The sequence below is a fragment of the Puntigrus tetrazona genome, chromosome 7 (genome assembly GCF_018831695.1).
Source record: "Puntigrus tetrazona isolate hp1 chromosome 7, ASM1883169v1, whole genome shotgun sequence".
NCBI classification, from domain to species: Eukaryota; Metazoa; Chordata; class Actinopteri; order Cypriniformes; family Cyprinidae; genus Puntigrus; species Puntigrus tetrazona.
This window is the reverse complement of record NC_056705.1, coordinates 16,917,011-16,937,670: the sequence shown is the minus strand read 5'-3', so window position 1 is coordinate 16,937,670 and position 20,660 is coordinate 16,917,011. Positions and strand designations below refer to the sequence as shown.

General features: G+C 37.3%; 1 protein-coding gene and 1 long non-coding RNA gene across 2 annotated transcripts; one reads left to right on the top strand and one right to left on the bottom strand.

Annotated features, from left to right (window-relative positions):
• Nucleotides 1–852: 852 nt before the first annotated feature.
• On the bottom strand, nucleotides 853–6,262 carry pstpip1b (proline-serine-threonine phosphatase interacting protein 1b). Its single transcript, XM_043243299.1, has 15 exons — nucleotides 6,099–6,262; nucleotides 5,548–5,648; nucleotides 5,403–5,477; nucleotides 5,207–5,241; nucleotides 5,008–5,114; nucleotides 4,750–4,812; nucleotides 4,120–4,224; nucleotides 3,720–3,765; nucleotides 3,234–3,313; nucleotides 2,748–2,846; nucleotides 2,553–2,649; nucleotides 2,367–2,436; nucleotides 2,240–2,274; nucleotides 1,858–1,961; nucleotides 853–1,577 (listed from the first exon to the last, which is right to left on the bottom strand). Exons 1-15 carry the CDS (start codon nucleotides 6,126–6,128, stop codon nucleotides 1,404–1,406), a joined length of 1,221 nt encoding a protein of 406 aa, XP_043099234.1. The 5' UTR covers nucleotides 6,129–6,262; the 3' UTR covers nucleotides 853–1,403.
• A 77-nt stretch (nucleotides 6,263–6,339) lies between these two features.
• LOC122348047 lies at nucleotides 6,340–11,101 on the top strand. The gene is made up of 3 exons (XR_006251258.1): nucleotides 6,340–6,413; nucleotides 7,982–8,066; nucleotides 9,312–11,101. It is a non-coding gene; the product is annotated as an uncharacterized LOC122348047 (long non-coding RNA).
• The last annotated feature ends 9,559 nt before the right edge of the window (nucleotides 11,102–20,660 follow it).

The following is a 20,660-nucleotide window of genomic DNA, read 5'->3' as shown; positions in this document are numbered from 1 at the left end:
TTCCTGGTAAGGTCTTCAACAGATTAAGTTTGGAGTGAATCAAGGGACCAGTAAATCGGTGGCTACGCGACCAGCAGGAAGGCTTCAGACACACATTATCCTAGAACAGTCCATCAAGTGAAATTCGTCTCTCTACCTTCATATTAAAAAGCATTTGACAGTGTGGACAGAGACACTGTGGAAGCTGCTACAACATTATGGGGTCCCCAAGAAGACTGTTGCCTTAATAAAGAACTCCTACAAGGGAATATTGCGCAGAGTGGTACATGGAGAGGAATTGACAGACTGCTTACAGGTTAGGACAGGAGTGAGGCAAGGCTTTTTGTTTTCCCCTGTTCCTGTTCCTCCTGGTTACTGACCAGATCATGAAGACTGCCACAGGTGACAAGGAGAACGGGATCCAGGACTGCTGTATGGAGCAGAGACATGGAGGCCCATATGCACAGGATCCAGACCTTTGTCAACCAGTGTCTGCACCGGATCCATTCGCCAAAAACCATTAGGAACAAAGACCAGATCAGTGTCCCATCAAACATCGATTTTAAGAAGGAGGTGGGGGTCCCTGACATGGAACCCCCAAGGCAAGAAAAAGAGGGGATATCCACACAATACCTAGCGGAGGGATCTGGACGCTGACGTCAAGCTGACAGGACTGGGATGAGGATATCTGGTGACCACAGCACATAATAGACAGTGCTAGTCATCGTTGATGGCCCATGTTCCAGGAGGAGCAATGGGATTAAGTAAGTAACTTGAATGAACACCTTTTAGCTACTGTACATTAGGGTTCTGCTCAGTGGAAGCTTTGTGCCTTTTTATTAATAAGAGAGAACAGATGTTTGCATATTTGGATTGATTTGGTGTCCATTTGTATTTAATCATAAATTTAATGCATTTACATTTCTGAATGCATTGCTGAGGCATATGGATTTTGTGTCCTTTTTTCTCAACATCTATCAGACAAATAAGCTTTGATAAATTATAGCAATATTACAAAGTTAACAATACTAAATTTATACATTTTACTATACAAGTGTTCTATTTATACATATTACAGTACAGACATATAAAAAAATACAATGTTATAATTTTTTTAATTTATAATTTTAATATATAATTCTAATACAAGTCCTAATTCCTAACTATACATCATGGTAAAAACTGGATTAAACTGAATCAAGATCAGAACCATTATACAAACAACTTTTATAATGGTTTATATTCACTTATAGTTTAAAAAAAACCTAAAGGTGCCTGTCAAAAAAGCTAATGTCTTCCATACAGCTAGTATGATAGACTGCTAGATTGCTACACTGATACAACCCTACAATCATCAGTTTGCATGCTGAACTTATCCACAGACTTAGTGTAATGACTGCTAAACTCTATTTGATGGGATTATGCTAAGGATGAGCAGCAGCAATATTTATCCTGGGACTCTGCTGTGAGATTTTTTTCAAGTATGTTCCAGGGACTAGCCCGGATATTCCATCCCTCCACGCTTTCCACCATCCATCCTCACCTTTCTCAGTGATTGTGACAATTTGTCCTTTACTGATAGACAGCTCATCATCTTCCTAGAAAGGGATGAAGTACAATCAGTCTCTAAAGAATATAAAACTTTATTTCAATTTTAGTTCTCAATTGCTACCTCAATTTAAAAAATGTAAACTAAACAGAAACTTTAAATAGCATGCCAAATTCAATTCTGAATTATGCTCAACCATAGAGTCCGCTAAGAGCCACAGTACAATAGTCAGTGATACTAACTGCAAACACAAGACAAAAATTAAAATGGTCCGTTCCACTGCGATTTTAAAAGCTAACCATGAACTTAAATAAACTGTATTTATTTACCTGAGCTTTAAAATCATAGACCACCATGTATTTCTCAGGTCCTTCTCTCGTTTGTTGAGCAGATGTGTATGATCCAGCTGAATTACTGCCTGCTTCTGGGTTAGCTGTGATGTACAGTAAAAGCAGCAATGTTCAGTGAAGGTAATTCCTAGTACTTCTTATTAAATGCTAGATTGTACTGAAATTTAGTTTGACGTTTTTAAACTAATATACTCAATCTCTATTCAGTTCAGTTCATAATCTTTAGTTCCTTTCTGTTGTTGTATATGGAGGGTCAGAAAGCTCTCAGGTGTAATCAAAAATACCATATAATGAAGGTGAGTAATTAAAGACAGTGTGTGTGTGTGTGTGTGTGTGTGAACTTCACAGTAGTAATACTGACCACTTAAAGACATGTCTGGGAGCATGAGAGATAATCTGCAGATACAAAAGGTACAGTCTTGCAGTCATATTAGGAAAAAAAATCATAAAATAACAGTCATTCTTAAGTTTGTAGTTCAGATGTTCACCTCTTTGGTTCAACCCTTCTGACTGCTCCATTAGCGTCCAAGTCAGAGAAACTCTGAAATTCAATGAGAGCTGAAGAGGCATGGAGGACTGTCAGTTTATTAGAATTTCTTAACGCCATCATACCATCTTACGTCAGCTCTTGAACTGTTAGATTTTGAAGTAAATCATGATGACGGTGAACTCACCTGGAGGACGACAGGCCGTCTTTTTCATTTTAATGAAGAAGTTGTTATCAGTGATGATGTCACACTGCTCTAAAATCCTTCTTACTTCCTCGTAGCACTACAAAACAGAAAAGAAAATAGTTAAAATAATCGTAAATTAGAAACTGCATTTGGCTACGATCTGTTATAACGAGATTGAGAAATGTGAACATTTACTTCATCATCCTGGACACACTGCATGGACAGCAGATTGCAATGATCCCATAAAAGACAGCGCAAGATGTTAATGCGCTCAGACTCCTGCTGCTGGAACACCTACAAGGTGACACACAAATACAAAACTCGTATGTAACACGTATATATTTTAACACACTTATAACACATACATAACATACTTTAATGTCACCTCCTTTTGAAATGTGTCCATTAAAACAAGAACTATTTCCCTTTTTTGTATGGTTTTTTTTTTACTATTTTTGGTAATGGCATTTTCTTGACTCATCTAAATTTTTATATCACATCAGTGAATATTCTCCAGCTGTATGACAGAATGCTATGACTGTTTAGCACATGCCTGTGAGATTGTGTCTATTTTCATTTAGAAAACATGAAGTTCTGCTTAGAGCTTCCTGTAGGCACTCCTTCCTCTGTTAACATTATTTTTTTAGTGAGTCTTTGCATGCTGTTGTACACATTCTTTACCTCACATGCACTTCTGTACGTACTCTCCCAGTCCTGGCTCGTTTTCTCTAGTTGATCAACATTCCATCTATATTGCTTTTCTGATCCAAAAAGAAAATAAAAAAAGATATTCAATCCTCCGTTCATTTTTACATGTATGAAAATAGTTTGGTAAAAAAAAATTAAATATGAAAAAAAAGGCTTGACTTTTTTTTTGTGCCATTTTTCAAGCTTTCATATCTACACCAAGTTGGTAAGATTAATATAATGATGCATAAAAATGGACTATATTCAGTTTTATGTTACAAAATTTACAAAAATCATGTATCATGTTTCCTATACATATATGTCACACACACACACACACACACACAATGCATGCACAATGCTTGGTTGAGTATTTGATTATTTTGACTTCATCCAGAGACATCACATTGCATCTTATTTGCATCTATTCTCTTACTGCCCACCAGAATCATAACAACAGGTAAGTCTGCTATCACAAACCTGCCAGGTTGGCTGCCTGCCTGCATAGCCGGGCCCTGTTCATCACCTACAACAAAGTACAACATATACCGATAAACAGCCATACTCCGTGTTTGAAACTGACTTATTTGAAGAGCAGTGTAACATTTATGGTACAAAGAATCTTAAATGTAACCAAAATGTGACAAAAGTGAGGTGAGGTGGAGGTGGCATGACGTGGAATGATACCCAATCAGTCTGTATTGCTTTAATCCTCATTTTGTGACCACAAACCTGCCATAGGTAATTTTCACAACTGTCTAAAACACCACCATTAAAATGAGCACTTCTATTAGTAAAATAAAGAAACGTTTAACTTACTAAAGTATTTAGTGTATAAAAGTTACAGTACACATTTAGTTTTTTTCTAGTTCTCTCACACCTTCTCTGACTGCCGGTGGGTGGAGGTTGTCACATTTGTCTTCTTCCCCATTGCTTGCTCAGCTTCTTCTGCCTCCTTACACCTCTGTTCATATAACCTTTTTGACTGTAGGACATACAGTAAAGAGAATAGTTCAAAGTGAGTAAAAGTGCAAGACAAACATTGAAACATTGAGTACAGAGCTTGGTGTACAAATGTGTCTAAAAACGTATCGCATGATCTGTGGTGTGTCTGTGGTTGTACAACGCAGGAAGTTCAAGTCTTTTTATATCCAGAGAAAGCATGCACACCTACAAACTACCAACCTAGTCTAATTTACTTTTTTATCTCTCTACACATTTTTTGGTGGTAAAATGAAATGTCTGTGTCTTCAAAACCAAAGCAAAAGAACAAAAGCCTGGATTTATCTTATGTGTGCTGTCTAATCATGCCTTAATTCATTCTACAAATACAATCACTACAAGCCTAGTGGCTTCTGTTTCTTCTTTCAGTTTTTACGTCTCTCTTCCTCATTTGGCTGTTACCAAGTTTGGGTGGACTCTGAGAAAAATGTGCCATTTACACTGTGAAGAGGACTTAGCACTGGTAAATACATAAGCTAATTGTTTTAGTCACATTTAATCTACTTACCTCCATGGTCTTCTTGTGCAACAGCAACTTAGGCTTCTGAAGTTTTTCAATAATCTCTTCAAGCTAAATTAGGAAAATACACAGTTAGCAGTCAACAAATGATGTCTGTATTAATGTAGGTGACCATTTAGAGTGCTTGCTAACAGTGCCAGTTTTCCTCCACTTACGCACTGACCATGTGAATAACTACATTTGTGACAATGGAAACATTACCATAGTGCTGGGCCGTGTGCATAAAGCCCTGGATTTATTTTCTACCTTTTTTCTCTGTTCCCTCTGGTGCTCTCGAAACGCCTCTATTTTCTGAACTTCCTCTTTTATCCTTTCAGAAAGTTGGATGTGCAGGTTTCCTGTCTTCTCAATTTCTAGAAAACAATGCAAATCAGATCGAGAACACAGCATTCAAAGCATTTTCCTAGGAAGGAGGCAAAATGGGAATCGCTTTTACGTCACATACCTGCTTTCAATCTGTCAAACGAGGCCTTTAATGTTCTGAGTATGGAAAACAAATGATGTATTGAACACTTATTACTGTATACTGTAGCAAAGAAAGTTTTGCATAAGCATGAAGCTTTTACTTAGGAATTGTTGTGTGTGATTTTAATTTTCCAGGAGCAAAGTTTGATTGCAAATGGAATTTGCTTGCAATTTACCCGATCTCGGTTTGACCTTCAGCCTTCCGGGCAATCGCCACCAGATCTCGACCGTACTTCTCCTCCGCTAGTGCTCTGTGAAGGAGAGCAGAAGTCACAAACTAACATTCAAATACACACACTGCTATTAATAACTACTTCATACCTCATTTTCAAAAGCTCTTCTACATCTTTGCACATGTGTCTGCCATCTTGTAACCTCTGCAATATTGCCTCATAACCCGACTGGTCAGAAAAGTCAGTACCCTGAAAACAAACACACAGCACACATGACATAAATAAGACACAAATACAGTAGTAGTCATTGAGATATGTATATGTTATGAGCGCCAAGGACACTATATTCTTCGGTATATATTCAATATAAAAAAAGATTGTAGTTTTAAATTGAACTTTTAATATTATTAAAAGAAAACCCACCCTTTAGAAACAGGCTACACTATTCCCATAGTCTATTTTAATAAATGGTTATTATAGAGTTAAGGCTAGTAGATAGGCTAAGTGAAGTTGACATATCGCAAAGGTAGTGAGTAGAATTTGAGTAGAGTAGAAAAAAGTGATATGACAATTCAAATTATAGAGAATTGAGTGAACCACTTGAGAAAACGCAAGCCATTGTACTAAAAATAGAAGCAAAGGAAATTACATTTCCCGTAGCCGGTGTCGTGAGATATTTTTTCACAAACAAGAACTTACCCAAAAGGCATCGCAGAACAGTAAAGCCATCTTCTTTTCTATGTTATAAGTTGTTTTTTTCAGAAGTGTCTCTTAAACACCCACAAACACCGCTGAGACAAACTGCATTAAAGTTGCTGTCACGGTTAAAGAAAGACAAGCTACACGGAGAGGCAACAGCGTGAAATAAGGAAGAAACTGAGTGGTGGTCAACTTTGATCTCCTGACGTCTTCATTTGCTCTTTGAAAGAGGAAGAATGATGTTGAAGTCTCTGTAAGCACGCTATTTCTGCAGAGATGACAAGAGAATTTGCCGGACGAGCGACAAACGTACTGGTAAGATTAAGGTACAAACAACAAATGTTTAGAATTTTATTTTAGCGTATGCACCATTGTAGAGAAAAGATGTCTGTGGATATATCACTAATATTTAAGGGTGATAAAGAACAAAATATTAAAAGTTGGGTAGTGTGTGAATTGTGAAAAGGCACCTGTAAGTTTCACCTTTGCATGCCAAATACAAAAAAATAAATATTTTCCGCTATCGCCGTTATTATTTTCAGCCAAAAGAGGGAGACATAACCCTCCTGATCTAAAGGGAGCGTTAGCGTGGCGTATTTATTTCAGGTTTCGCCTCAGATAGATAGTTTATCACACTTGACCTGGCTCAACAAAGAGAAACCGATCAAGTGTCCGCTTGAGCAAGTATCTCGCTTTGGGATCAATATACCGTGTGAAAGGCTAAACGGGAGGCTAAACTTTCTAAATAGGAGGTCCTGAAAGCATGCGCGCGCGTGCACGTGCAACAAGATGTGCGTGAAACGTAATGATTCGTTCAAACACACTCTCTGAAAGAATCAAACAAACTAATAACAGAGATGTAAGAAAACGTTTTAGGCCGATGTGGTCGCAGGTTTAGGGCATGAAAAATATCATTACCTTAGCGTTGTAAAATTGTAAGTTTACAAATCTATAATAGAGATGCAATAATATAGTGCAAAGTTGACTTAGGCTACTGATTATACTAAATCTAAAAGATTTAAAAAAAAATGCTAAAATGTTAATACGAATGAAAAATTAGGAAACCGAAAATGTCGTAAAAAAATTGAAGTCAATGGAAAGTCCCCACCATCACAGAAAACCAAAAAGCTTGGCTTGATTGTGGACCCGTTTTTGGTAGATACATTAATGCAACCTGTTCACTGGCTGACAGATTTGTAGTTTTGCAGCACTTCTAATGAGTTACACCAGCTGGATGATTTTAGATTTTATGATGGGGGAGGATAGACTTTAGTGCAAAGACGGGATAATAGAAAACCTATGACACATGAATACATTTTTGTAACCAAATATGTGCTTCATGTGATAACAGAATTTTTTATTTTACTTTTATTTATTTATTTTTTTCTAAAAATGAATGCATGTTGTAATAACAAAAGACTTTTTTTAAACTTTTTTTTGGGGGGGTTATGTCAGTTTTTTTTTTTTTTTTTTTTTTTAAAGATTGTTATGGGCATGTGCTTGGCAATATCCTTTGTGTTTGTCCTTGTGTGTCCAAGAGATTGTGTGTGCAGGCAGTATATGCACTTGTGAATATTTATATAGATATGTATTTACGCATTTATAGACATTTAAGAAGTATGCATAACTGCTGTTGAGCTATGTGGTGGTGTACATAATTATCGATTGATGTGATGAACAGTGTGGTGGTGGTTTGTGTGCGTGTGCGTGTATTGATTGTTCTGTTATGCAGTATGATGCTGAGTGTGGCATTGTTGACTGCTTGCGGTCGCCACAGCAGGCAAGAGGATTGTGGTTAAGCTGCAGACAGACTGACGTAGAATGTGTGTGTGTGTGTGTGTGTGTGTGTGTGTGTGTGTGTGTGTTGAGTGTCCCTTCTCTAGGTATGCGATGAGGCAAGGCTAAAAGCCCTTTTTTTGTTACCATGGCATGTGTCTAGTTTCACATGCATGCAGGTATGTTGAGAAGGTGAGAAATGGTCAATTATGTAGAAAAACGTTTAAGCATGATATGCATTTAATGCATTAGTTACCCTATATGTGCCCTGTCTGTCTGTAAAACCTTTTTTTAGCCTTTTATGTTAGTGTAACCTAACATACATAAGTTGATTTTCTTATTGTTATTGTTTCTTATTAATGTGTTATTTGTGTTAAAAATTGTTTAAGTGTGTGACATGCATTAGTGCTGGGCAATATAGCTACAAATGGTAAACCGATTTGAATCACACAAATATCAGTAAATCAGTACATCAGTAAATGTGGCTTAGCAAAATCAATAGAAAATATTAGCAAGATCACTGTTCACGATGCATAAAAAATTGAGGGAAAATTGTTAATAAATTGGAAATGGGATTTTGAAAGAAAGTACCTCTGAGGGGAACTAAATGTTATTTCATTTTATTAGATATTTTATCATCTGACCTCCATATAGGTGCAGAGTTTAGGAGTGCAGGGCTGCTGTTCCTTTAGCGCCACCTGCTGCCCGCTGCTTTTACTCCATGTGCATGTTTTACGTGGCACATGGGGATCTCTAAGCCATTTGTAGGGGGGCTATAGCTAAAATGACTACTCAGACCCACTAAATTTTGCGATTAAATTTGCGACTTTGATCGGCTCCTCCCCGACTTTCTGCGCAGTTCTTTTTCAGAAATTGTTTCCAAAATATCACGGGAGAGCAATCGGTTCCCCTGCTTTCGCTGCGTTCACCACTTATCACACCACTGCTGTTTCCTCCAGTGAAAACACATGACGTTTCTTTCAGTTTTTTTCCACATTTAGACATACTTTATAAAACGATAATGTTCCTATTTTTTTTTTTTATTTTGAAATTATCAATGTAATACATATTATTCCAGTGCATGTGGCAGGTTTGCATACTTGGGCTAAGGAAAGATGGTTATAGGTCTACAAAAATGACTGTTTGTACAGTTGTGTTTGTGTGTGTGTGTGTGAGGGAGAGAGAGAGAATGATCATGTAGACTTGTATTTGGCTTATTCAGTTATGTTATATCTATCTACGTATGCAACACAGTGGAATACTGCAGTAAGTGTAGTATATCTTCCTAACTAATTTCGCAATCCTCACCACTGCTATGTCTGCCTAGCCATCATTATAATATGTTAGATGAGGCTTTATTTCTAGATAGTAGCATCCTTACTGATGATAAAGTGTTTCTATGAGATTAGTATCTATATCTGGGTGTGTCCTTTGCAGGTGTATTTTTATCATAATCGATCTGGCTTTCCTCCCTCCCAAGACATCAGGGATGACCTTCAGAGTAGGCGGACTTTACAAATACATACAGGTTTGGTGCCAACGCTGAGGTGAATGAACTGCTACACTCTACCCCCCAAAACACCAGTACACACACAAATAGCAGCATACACACACCCTTCTTATTCTTTATCCTGTCGCAATCACACACTTTCTCTTGCAGTGATTAACATCAACACCTTTGCAGATGCTTTTGGGTTTCCAGCTGGCCTGCAGGTGCTCTGTGTGTGTGTGTGTGTGTGTTGACGCTCCTGCTTCCCTTGGGCTGTGTTTGCTGGTGTAGTGTATCAGTGGGCCAGCAGCGTGGCGCCATCCGTCCTGCTCCCACCACCAGCCCCCAGAATGCATTACACACCAATCGAACACAGCCATTCGGGATAACTCCACTTTTACCTATTGGACAGGACTGCTGTTAGGGGCTTTTGTCCAGTCTCTCTCTCCCCCTCTCCTCTTGCGCTCGTTCTGTTGAAAGGGTCATGTTACACAAGCGGTGGAGACCACCTCGGTGGGAGTTTGTGAGGGGCTAACACACACACACACACACAAACGTAGAAGTCTTTGTAGTAGTCGAACAGGTGATTCAGTGGATGTCACGACTATGTGACATTTGGAAATAATCATTGGTTTTATTTCAAAGATTATAATCCATGTTATATTTTTTTGACCGTCTAGTCATCATTTACCCTATAGTCATTCCAAACCTGTATGTCTTAAATAAATATAAGTAAAATATATATATATTTCCAGCTTTTTGTCCATTGGCGAATGAAAAACAACAGTTTAAGCCTTCATCAAAATATCTTATTTTGAGTTCTGCAAAACAGAGAAGTTACGGGTTTGATATCATGAAAATACTTTGATATGATTGAATTGAGGTATCAATATAGTATGTTTCTGGCTCTACCTATGAGAAAGCAATGTTTTAAAAGACCGTGGTAGCTAATAAGTTTGTTGCTTGCTGTTTCTTCTAAATATAGAAAAAAGAATGTGGGAATTTCCACTTATTTAATTAGATATGATTCTTAACATGAACTGCAGGCCGTACATATCCATGCTACTTTCACGTACATAAGTCCTAAATGTTGCGAGACACGTTCACAAGAATTGACGTGTGTCGCTAAGTGATGAAGATAAGCAGTGGTGTGCTTTGACCTTTGCTGCCAGCGTGCTTGTGCCCTACTGCAGACAAGGGGCTTGAGATATCTTATGCCTCAGTCGCACCAGGAAGTGGACCAGAATAGCTCTCAACGTGTGAATGAGACTGATGAGTGTGTTCCGGACTGTCAGTAATATATGTGTGTGTGTGTTAGTACATTATGTATTCTTGTCTAAAATATGAAAAAAAACAAAGCATTGCTTTTGGATTATTGATTAGAAAAATAAAAAGTAGATTGGCATTTCAGTTGAAGCAGCATATCATTTATTTATCAATTGTCAATTATTGAAAAAATGAAAATTTATCACTATTGCTCCCAAGAACACTTTGATCATTGTACCTTCTAATCTACGATTCATCACTTAGCAATATATTTTAGATGAAATTTAGCTTGTATGTAATTTAAGGGTATATGATACGTAATGTGTATTATATGTGTATCTATAAAATCTATAAAAATGTATGAGCAGTTTCCAAAAGTCACAAAAATTGAAATCAAATACTAAATTAAATCTGAAAATAAATGTAATAAAGAACTAATATGATAAAGATTAATAATGAAGCGAAGAATCTTCTCAGTTTTTCTAATAAAAATATTCCATTGAATTATAAAAATACAAAATAGAAATATTTTGCCATAGTGATTCTATAGATTTGGACTTCACTGTCCTATTTTTTGTTTGTTTTTGTGAAAAACAACATATATTTGAAGTTATGCTCAGGCAGGATTGTTGTGATGAACCCTCTGTAAGCAGAATACATTTCTATTATTTTACAGTCGAAGGCACATGTTTAATTGTATGAACCATGCTGAAACTCATGTTCTATATTGATATCCTTATGAAAACCGATCTCTCAGGAAGTATAGATATCGATCAGGATTATCCTTGTACTCGATTGTACTGCGATTGCCAGCTGGGATCTGTGTGTGAACTGTTTTGATTTGTGTTTTTACTGTATATGTGTGGTTAGCTTGTGTTTTATTTATAAGGATCGCTTTCAGATTTTTTCCTATGATACAACGGTAAGATAACAATTGACTAGCTGTGATGCAATCGGAAGATGGTTTGATTGGTCGGTCATTTGTGCTAAAGATAAAAAAATAAATAAACTGCAAATCCTCCAAAACTGCTCTATTAGGGATACACTCTCACAAGCACACACACTCACTGTCGGTTGTGTATGAATAATTCAGTTGATGATAGATGGATCAGTTTGAGTGATATCCTGATGGGCTGTGTGATCATTGATCGTTCTGTTAGAAGGCATAAGATTACCTCACCTCTCAACAAGTGTGTGTATTTCTCAGTGTATGCCTTCGTGTTTATCTGCTTGTCTTTGAGTCTCTTTTTAATTGTTTGCAAGCAAATAATTCTTCAGCATGTACTTTCTCGCATATTTAGACCATAAATGAGATCTTTCTTTGCTTAAAGAACACTGGCGGCTCTTTACCATTTACATTTGTGCATATAACCCTGTACGTCATGCTACGAATATGTGGATGTGTTTGTGCCTCAGATGGGCAATTCTTATCTGTGTTCATTTAGAAGAGCAGGCTGTTGTCAAGACCAGGGTTCCTCTCTGGCTCGAGTTTCCCATCATGTGATGTAAGGCTCTCTGGATCGATGACTTCACTGGGGGCGCTGCCTATGTGAGCTCAGCGGTCCTTTCTCAGCGTTTCTCCTCATTATTAATATCATTAGGTTTTTTGACCAGTCATTGTCAAAGTTCATTTTCATTTCATGTTTTATCAGTTATAGGAAAGCAGGGAGGATACAGGAAGCAGCTGTCTTTGTGAGCACGGTTGCTCTTCAATCAAAAATTTAATTTGTACATTTTAAGCAATTGATTAAAGAGCAACCGTGCTCACAAAGACAGCTGGTTCCTTTATCCTCCCTGCTATGCAATGTTTGTTTTTTAATGGAAGCAGGTTTGAAGAAATTTTGTATTCCCACCAATTTATCTTTTGCAGTAAATGGGTGCCATCAGATTGGGTGCCGTCCAAACAGTGATAAGCTACTAGTACATATACATGTACATGATAATAATGCTTTCTTCAATATATAAGTCCAACCCCATTGTCCTCTCACATTGAAATCCACCAACCTATTTGCTAAAAAGTATTTGGGGCTGGTTTCACTTGTAAACAAGTGCTTGATCAGTGCATGTTTTACTTCTGTATCAAATGTGATGATTTTTTGCATTGGAGTAAGACATATTTTAGATAAAGGAAATCAGAAGCAATGATTTGAAGTTTAAAAATCTTAATAATGGATTTGTTCATTTTACAAAACGTTAATTGATGGTATTGATTTATTGGATGTTTTAAGATTTATGTATCCGCACCCATTCTCTGTGGATTAATAGGTGAGCAAGTGAAAACAATATAAGATTTTTCTCCATATATAGGACTTCAATGGAGGCAAACAGGTTGAAGGTTGCAGTTGTGATGCAGCTTAAAAAGGCTCTATCCCAGCCAAGGAATTGTGTAGCAAAACTCTTGGTCATTGTCAAAAAAAAGTACACTCATTTAACTAAAAAAGCTCACCTTGCACGTGGTTTGTTCTACATCTGTCTTTCAAAAGGTGGGGTATGTATTTTTTGTTTCTTATTTTTTTCCCTGTTTTTGTATAGGGTGTTTGACTTTTCTTTGCACATTTGCTTTGTAATACTGGGTTGGTATTCCTCACATTGAAGTCCACTATATGGAAAAAATGTTTTCCTCAATAACCTTTCTTTTTTTATCAGGAAAGTGCACTAATCTTTTCCTGTGAAAAGAAATCAACCACTGCTTCCCAATGACTGTTTTCTCCTCTCTCATCTCTCTCTGTCTTGGTGTAGGGTTTTGTAACATGTTCCTGTTCATGATGTAAGTCTGTGTGACAGGTCACATAACCCTGGCAGGCTCGATGATTCTTCAGAGGCGGTAATATGCTGTTGACTGGGGCACTTAATGATATGTCAGCCTGTGGTCTACAGTGTCTCTTTCCCCCTCTCTGCCACAGGTATTCAGATTTCACCTTCTAAACCACCTTGTCATCATTTACTCCTCACTGAGATAATCACTCCTAGTTTGTAGTCAAACAATCTCCATGTCCAGCCAATCATGTGATGGAAAGGGAAATACAGAGGGTTAAATAGTGAGCCTTTTACACATTTTTGAAGTTTTAGAGATGCCTCTGGTGCCTTTCAAACAGTGGATGAAGAGGTATGTCTGGGAGGCACCCCCAGCCCAACACACACGCATGCTTTCATTTCAGCACTTGTTCTCTGAAGCACTGGGCTGAATAATCCAACTTGCTAATGTGTTTCACTCAGGCAGTGAAGCAGATAATCTGGCGTCTCTCAGAGAGACACAGTTCTCTTGCTCCTTTTTCCTCTTTTGCTCTGCTTCCCGCTCTCTTTCTCTTTCCATTTTCACTTTCACAAGTCTGTAGCCTTTTAACAATTTACACAAGTAAATAACTGTTTTTTTATGTGTTGGGCAATATTTAATGTTACATGACAACATTTCATGAGAAAGGGAGGCAGACGTTTTAGATATTAATATAATGTATTTAATATATTATTATTCTTGAGCACCAAAACTGCATATTAGAATGGTTTCTAAGGGTGACATTGAAAATTAAGAGTTATTTTAATAATTACATTTTACTGTTTTGCTGTAATTTTGACCTAAAAAATGCATCACAACATTTAAAATTCCCACTGACCCCAATCATGTGAACGGTACCATGTCAAATTTTTTCTAATGTACTGAAAGTCAAACTAATGAACTGACAACTGCTAAATTGGAAAACATTACCTTATTCCTCTTTTTACTATTTTTCACAGTGCTATTTTCACCAGTTCTGACTGATAACTTACGGAGGAAAGAAACATGGTTGTCTGCAGGATCAAACATAGTTGGGAGGATCTTGCCAAAAGCATGACGTTATTTGAGCTAAAGTGCAGAAGTTTGGGCCATTTTAATTGCCTGGTGATTGGTCATTTTGAATATGCAAAAAACGAACTGTGTATCAGAATGTAGATTAAATCCTGCTGTCCAGACCTCACACGCTTTCATTTTATGCATAGTTACATGTGAGTCATGTCATGCTTGTGGTCTGTCTCGGTTGTTATGACGCATTCGGGGGTCAGCTGACTCCTAGTCACCTCCTGTTACAATAACAAATGTACCGTTTGATGAACAACAGTCAGTTTATGAATGTAAGTAAGTCACTGTATATCTGGACTCCTGTCAGTGTGATTCAGGCACCAAGTCTGACCCCTGTCTGGCACTGTAGGCATACTTGACAGGGTGACTGCTGAAGAAAGCTCTATTAATGTTTGAGATTTAGAGGACTATTGCAATAACGACTGTGACTCACGCCACATTTTAAGTTTGGGTTTTCCAAAGTCAGGATCTATTACAAATCTGTTTTTAGAATAAGACACTAAGTTCACGGGGTCAGCGAGATGTAAGGTAGCGAGGTAGTTTATGAGAATATTCAGATTAGATAGGTCAAAATGGAAAATACCTGATGAACCTACCTCCCCAAAGTGATCCTGGTATTTATTGCATTGTCTTTATTTGGTTCTTAAGTGGTGTACATGGAGAAAGAAATCAATATTGTTATTCAGAAGGGATGCAATCAATTTATCAAAATAATTTTCATCAAGATAATAATAATAATAAATGTTCCTTAAGCACCAAATTTATATATTAGAAGGATTTCTGCGGATCATGTGACACTGATTGGAGTAATGACTGATGAAACAGCTTTGTAATTACAAAAATAAATGACATTTTAACATATAATAAAACAGAATACAGCTATTTTAAATTGTAATAATATAAAAAAAGTTCTATAAAAAATGCAGCCTTATTTCATTTTTGAATAGTAGTGTGTATTTTAATTTATATATTTCAGTATATAATAATTTTATGTTCAGTATTTTTAATATGTATTTCAGTAGTGACATTTTGGATGTCATATTATCCTTTTTGTTGAGTCTTTCATTCATTGCTCACTTCCCTTCCAAATAAAGACGGACACAGTGACTCTGTTTCCTGTGAATAAACATCCATGTGCCTTCTCTCTTGCGTATTTATTGAGCAAGATCTTTGGAAGTTGGAAGCAGCTTTAAAGATAAAAACTATGATGATTCACATGATACTGAGAAGTCAACTAAAGCAGACAAGATACTGAAGATAAACTTTTTTGATCAAGTTTATTAAACCGAAGCCTTATAGCTGTTTCTCTACAGAATGAAATCTAGCTTTTACATTGTTCTTGGCTCTGTGGTGTACTTTGTGAATCTAAGTCCATACAGGGCATCTGTGTTTAGTCTGAGATCTAGTCATCAGTTTTGAATCAGAATCAGAGCCGGAAGGATGTTTTGAAATCAGATGAACAGCTTTCTGCTATAAATGTTATTGTTGATTGGAAAGTGTCACATGGACATATGTGCACAAATAAATGCAAATATTTGTGTGTGTGTGTGTGTGTGTGTGTGTGTGTGTGTGTGTGTGTGTGTGTGTGTGTGTGCGTGTGTGTGTGTGTGTGTAAAATGCAAGGTGACCTTGAAGCATTAGGGCAGGTTCATTTTTGTTAAATGGCTATGCTCTGAACTCAGCAAAATACCCAAGAGGCTATGGGGTCAAGAGTCAGTTTCGCCCCATCCTACATCCCCATCTGATCAAGTCATTGGTCTGAATTCACGACCAGCATTTAGGACAATAAGAAATATATTCACATTTTGCCCATTCTGCATATTCCAATAGATTTTTGCATGTTCAAAATACACTGAACACACATCTTTTGGTCAAACAAGACGAAACCGCTAGTTTGTGTACCAAGCAACAGATGATTCAGGCTTTTAAGAAGATTCTGTTTCTGCTACCTGTAATCTTATAAAAAAGTCTGTGCACTTAAGGAGGCGTGACCTACTAGCTTTTTTCTTTTAAATGTAGCATAATAGGCTTCATTTGGAGCTGTTGTTTTTATTTTATTAGTTTTTATTCAAGATTATTTTATCATAATAATGCTCATTTTAACTGTCTCATCTGGTTGGATAATGGAATAGATCATTAGAAATGTATAAAATAAACAATGAGATGGATTGAACTGTGCCATTAGTGTCATTGTGTGCGCACGTGTGTGTGTGTGTATATGTGTGAGATTCATAGCCTCTCTGTGTGATTGAAGCAGAAAGCTTGCTTTCGATCCATCTGTCTCACACCTTTTAAAAGCTTTTCTGCTAATTGACTACCAACATCCTAACAAAAATATGGCTTTAACAACAATATGATGACGTTTATCACGAAAATATTGAAATTAACATTTAATCTTCCCATTTTTTTTCTGTCATGGCTCAAAATGTCCAATATAGCTTATATCACCACGCTTTAAAAGGGATCTTGACCTCTCTGCACTTTAGGTCTGTCTAGAGAGTTTTTAGGTACTTTGTGTTTGAAGGCACATACATATGAGAATGAGTACATGAGATGCCTAACTAGGTTGCTAATTTTCTAACTGTAAGGTCATGTTTCAGTGATGCAGGTTCAGCTGTGTTCATCGGTCGAGGATGCTGAATGACTGATCTCAGGTCAGTAGTGTCGCCTGGCGTCTGTCTGCCTCCTGTTAGCGGAGAGCAATTCATCAGCGTCAGCAGCTCCATACCTGAGCTGACAGCGAGAGAGATGAGGGCACGGGGCTGTGTGATTGAACTAATGGCGCTGAAAGTGTAGCGTTTCCTCACAGCGCTGTGCATATTTTTCCCTTGTCCATGAAAGGATTTTCCTGTGTGTAATTCTTGAAATTGTGATTTAAAGAGTGTTCTGCAGCGTTGTAATTCTAATTTAGCCCACTGTTGTCAGCTTGGGTGATTGAGAGGGTCTAACCTATTATACGTGGGCAGCAGTTCAGCGTGTTGGCGCCGAAGCTCTATAAACACTCAACACGTGCACATATACACACACACAGATGCTATCTGCTCCCACATCACGGTGACAGTGTGAGAAATGCTGATATGTGAGTGAGACTAGAGGAAGAACAGCTGTTTGGCGCTGTGAGCACGCCTGTGTATATGTGTTTCTGTGTGTGTGTGTGTGTGTGTGGGTTGAACTGTTTGAAAGTACCACGGCGTGTTTCCTCCGATGTATATGTTTTTGTTTGATTCCTCTGGATCTGCGCCTCTGTTTGGATTACAGCTATTCTCTTCCTGTCTCACTTTCATTGCCTTTCCTTCCTTTTCACCTTTATGAACCGCAATCTTTGAGACAGAACAAAATATATAAAGCAAAGCAGTAATATATGTATGTGTACTTGTGTGTGTGTACCTGGTTTTCTATTCTGGTGGGGACTTGACTCCTGGACTCCTGAAGACTTCCCCACGGGCAAAGAAGCTACTAAATGACAGAGAATGAAGGTTTTTTTGAAAATCTACAAATGCCTGTATTTCCTGTAAGGTAGGTTAAGGTGTAGGGTGTAGGTGTAGTACACAACCCATTACACCTATGGAGAGTCCCCATAAGGATAGCTGACCATACATGGGTGTGTGTTTATATTAGGGCTGCACGATAGTTGTTGATTATTAAGCATGAAAATGCGAACGATACAATTACTTCTTCTTTGAATAAAACAGTAAAAATATTCATAATGTTATTATAAGTGGACTTTAAATGCTTAATTGCCGCTTTGAGCATGAAGCAAACATGCTTTTTATGTTATTCAAATTAATTGTAATTATATATTTGGATCAGAAAGTCTGAATTAAATAGAAATATAGATATACTGACATTTGATTTATTTTATGTCAAAATTGCTAGACAAGTGCTTTTGTGGTAAACAACGATAATAATAATTTATATTAATAATTTAATATCTTGGTGGACAGACAGGCAGTTGGATGGATGGATGGATGGATGGATGGATGGATGGAGAGGTGGATAGATAGATAGCAGCAAAACTGGATCACTTTTTGAGGGGCGTTCTAGCAAGTATGTGGTCTGTGTAGGTAAAGGGGAAATCTGATTTAAACAAATAGCTTCTCTGTTATTATGATCTCCATTGAGCTGAATGCAGATAGATCAAACTTTAAGGGATATGTCTGTGGTGTTTTTGGCAGATACATCAAAGGCCGTTTCCAGGTTGTTTAGAGGACAGATGTGAATGGGCTGAATCCTGAGCAGGCAGGAAATCAGAGACAGGGTAAAATAAACAGACCAACACAGCTTGACCTTTCCTATAACCCACCTGACCTCTCCTGACCCTTCCTCCTCTCTTATCTCTTATCTCCCCCTTATTCTGACACTGAGGGTGGAAGACAAGTCGTCTATCTCCTTTCTTTTCTCTCTGTCCTTCTTTCTCACACACACAGGCAGACACACAGATCAATCACTGCTCTGGCTCTGGCTGATGCAGTCAGTGAGAAGGCTGGAGCCTCGCTATCAGGCAGAAAGGAGCGTGTTAGCATCCAGTAATAAGAGCTAAAAAGAGCAGAAACTGCCTAGCGATCAGATCAGATGTGATAAACAGACAGCCATAGTGATATTAATCACAGAATAACGGAAAGAAAGCGTTTGTAGTGTGTTGATAGATTTGTAAAGGTGCAGCACAGGAAAAAAAAAAACTGGAAGATGAGCGTGTCTGGAAAAATGAAGGAAGAAGGAAAAAGAAAAAGGGATGAAGGCCAGAAGCGTTAGGGGTAAGAATGAGTGAAGATAACAAAAGTGATTTAGGAACACGGGAATGAAATAAAAAGGGGGAGTAGGAGGAAGGATTGGAGAGAGTGTGAGCAGAAGGACATGTATGTAATAGGAGAAGAGAAAAGGGGGATATTGAGGCACCGCAAGCTGTCATCCAGTTGGAGAGGGTCAAAGGTGAAGAGTATCATATAGGACACATGCATACACACATACACTACCGTTCAGAACTTTGGGTTAGATTCATTTTTAGTTTTTTTAAAAAGAAGTCTTCTATGCTCATGAAGCCTGCAATTGTTTGTTTTTTAATCAAAATATAAATACATAAATGCAATGAAATGAACTGTTTTCTATTTCAGTACATTTTAGAATGTCATTTATTTGTGTGATGACAAAGCTGAATGTACAGCAGTCCTTATTATTAAGTGTCGCATTATCTTTCAGACATTTTTACGGTTTGTGCTTAAGAAACTATCAGTGTTGCTGCTTAATATTTTTGTGGAAACATTCTGTATATGTTTTTCATGATTTTTTTTTTTGATGAATGAAAAGCTGAAACGAACTGCATTTACTTGAAATCAATCAGTTTTGTAACATTACGAATGACTTTACTTGCTCTTTTAGTCAAATTACTGCATCCTTACTTCATAAAAGCATTACTTTCTTTCAAATGAAATAAAATAAAACTCCTGAACTGTACATTTGCACGCACAAATGATTTATTTTAGTTTGGCTAAATTCGTACGCGTTTTAAAAACTCAATTAATCATTACAGATCTGTTTAAAAACACTAATGCATCCCCACCTCAAGAAATTGAGCTTGTATGTACTATTTATCATAACAGAAATTTTGCCTCACAATTTAAAAGCCAAACTATTCTTTATTCATTTTAGGATATTGTTTAAACTCTTGTCTATTCGTCCCACACGCACTCTTGCCCACATGCGTAACAGTATCTTGCTGTTAGTCAAGTAACTTCTGTGGCGTTGCAGGATGTGTTTGGGAACTGGAGTCAGAGTCTTGCCAAGAAGTGACGTAAGGCTGGAATCCACTAGGTGGCAGCGGCTCTGTGAGTCTTGTGTTTATTCTCTCAAGTGGCTGAAGACACTCTGTTTCACAAGTTCAGAGAGTGTTTTTGTAGTGTTTGTTACAGGAATTTGCTTTCACAGAATCAACATTGCAAGAAGGTAAGCTGCCAGAACAGCCTGGAGAAAATTCAGTTTAGAAATTAAAGTAAATATTTACAGCCAATCAGCGTAAAGGTTCACTTGGTAATTTTTTTTTTTTTCCAAATCAAAACGTTTCATACATAAAGAAATGAATAGTGCTTTTGAACATGTTTAAAATCATGTTCAGTCACATGAGATGAAGACTGCAGACATATCAGTAGCCTAATAAGAGCCATTTTATTTTACATTAAGTAAGTCAACATGTTGAAATCAC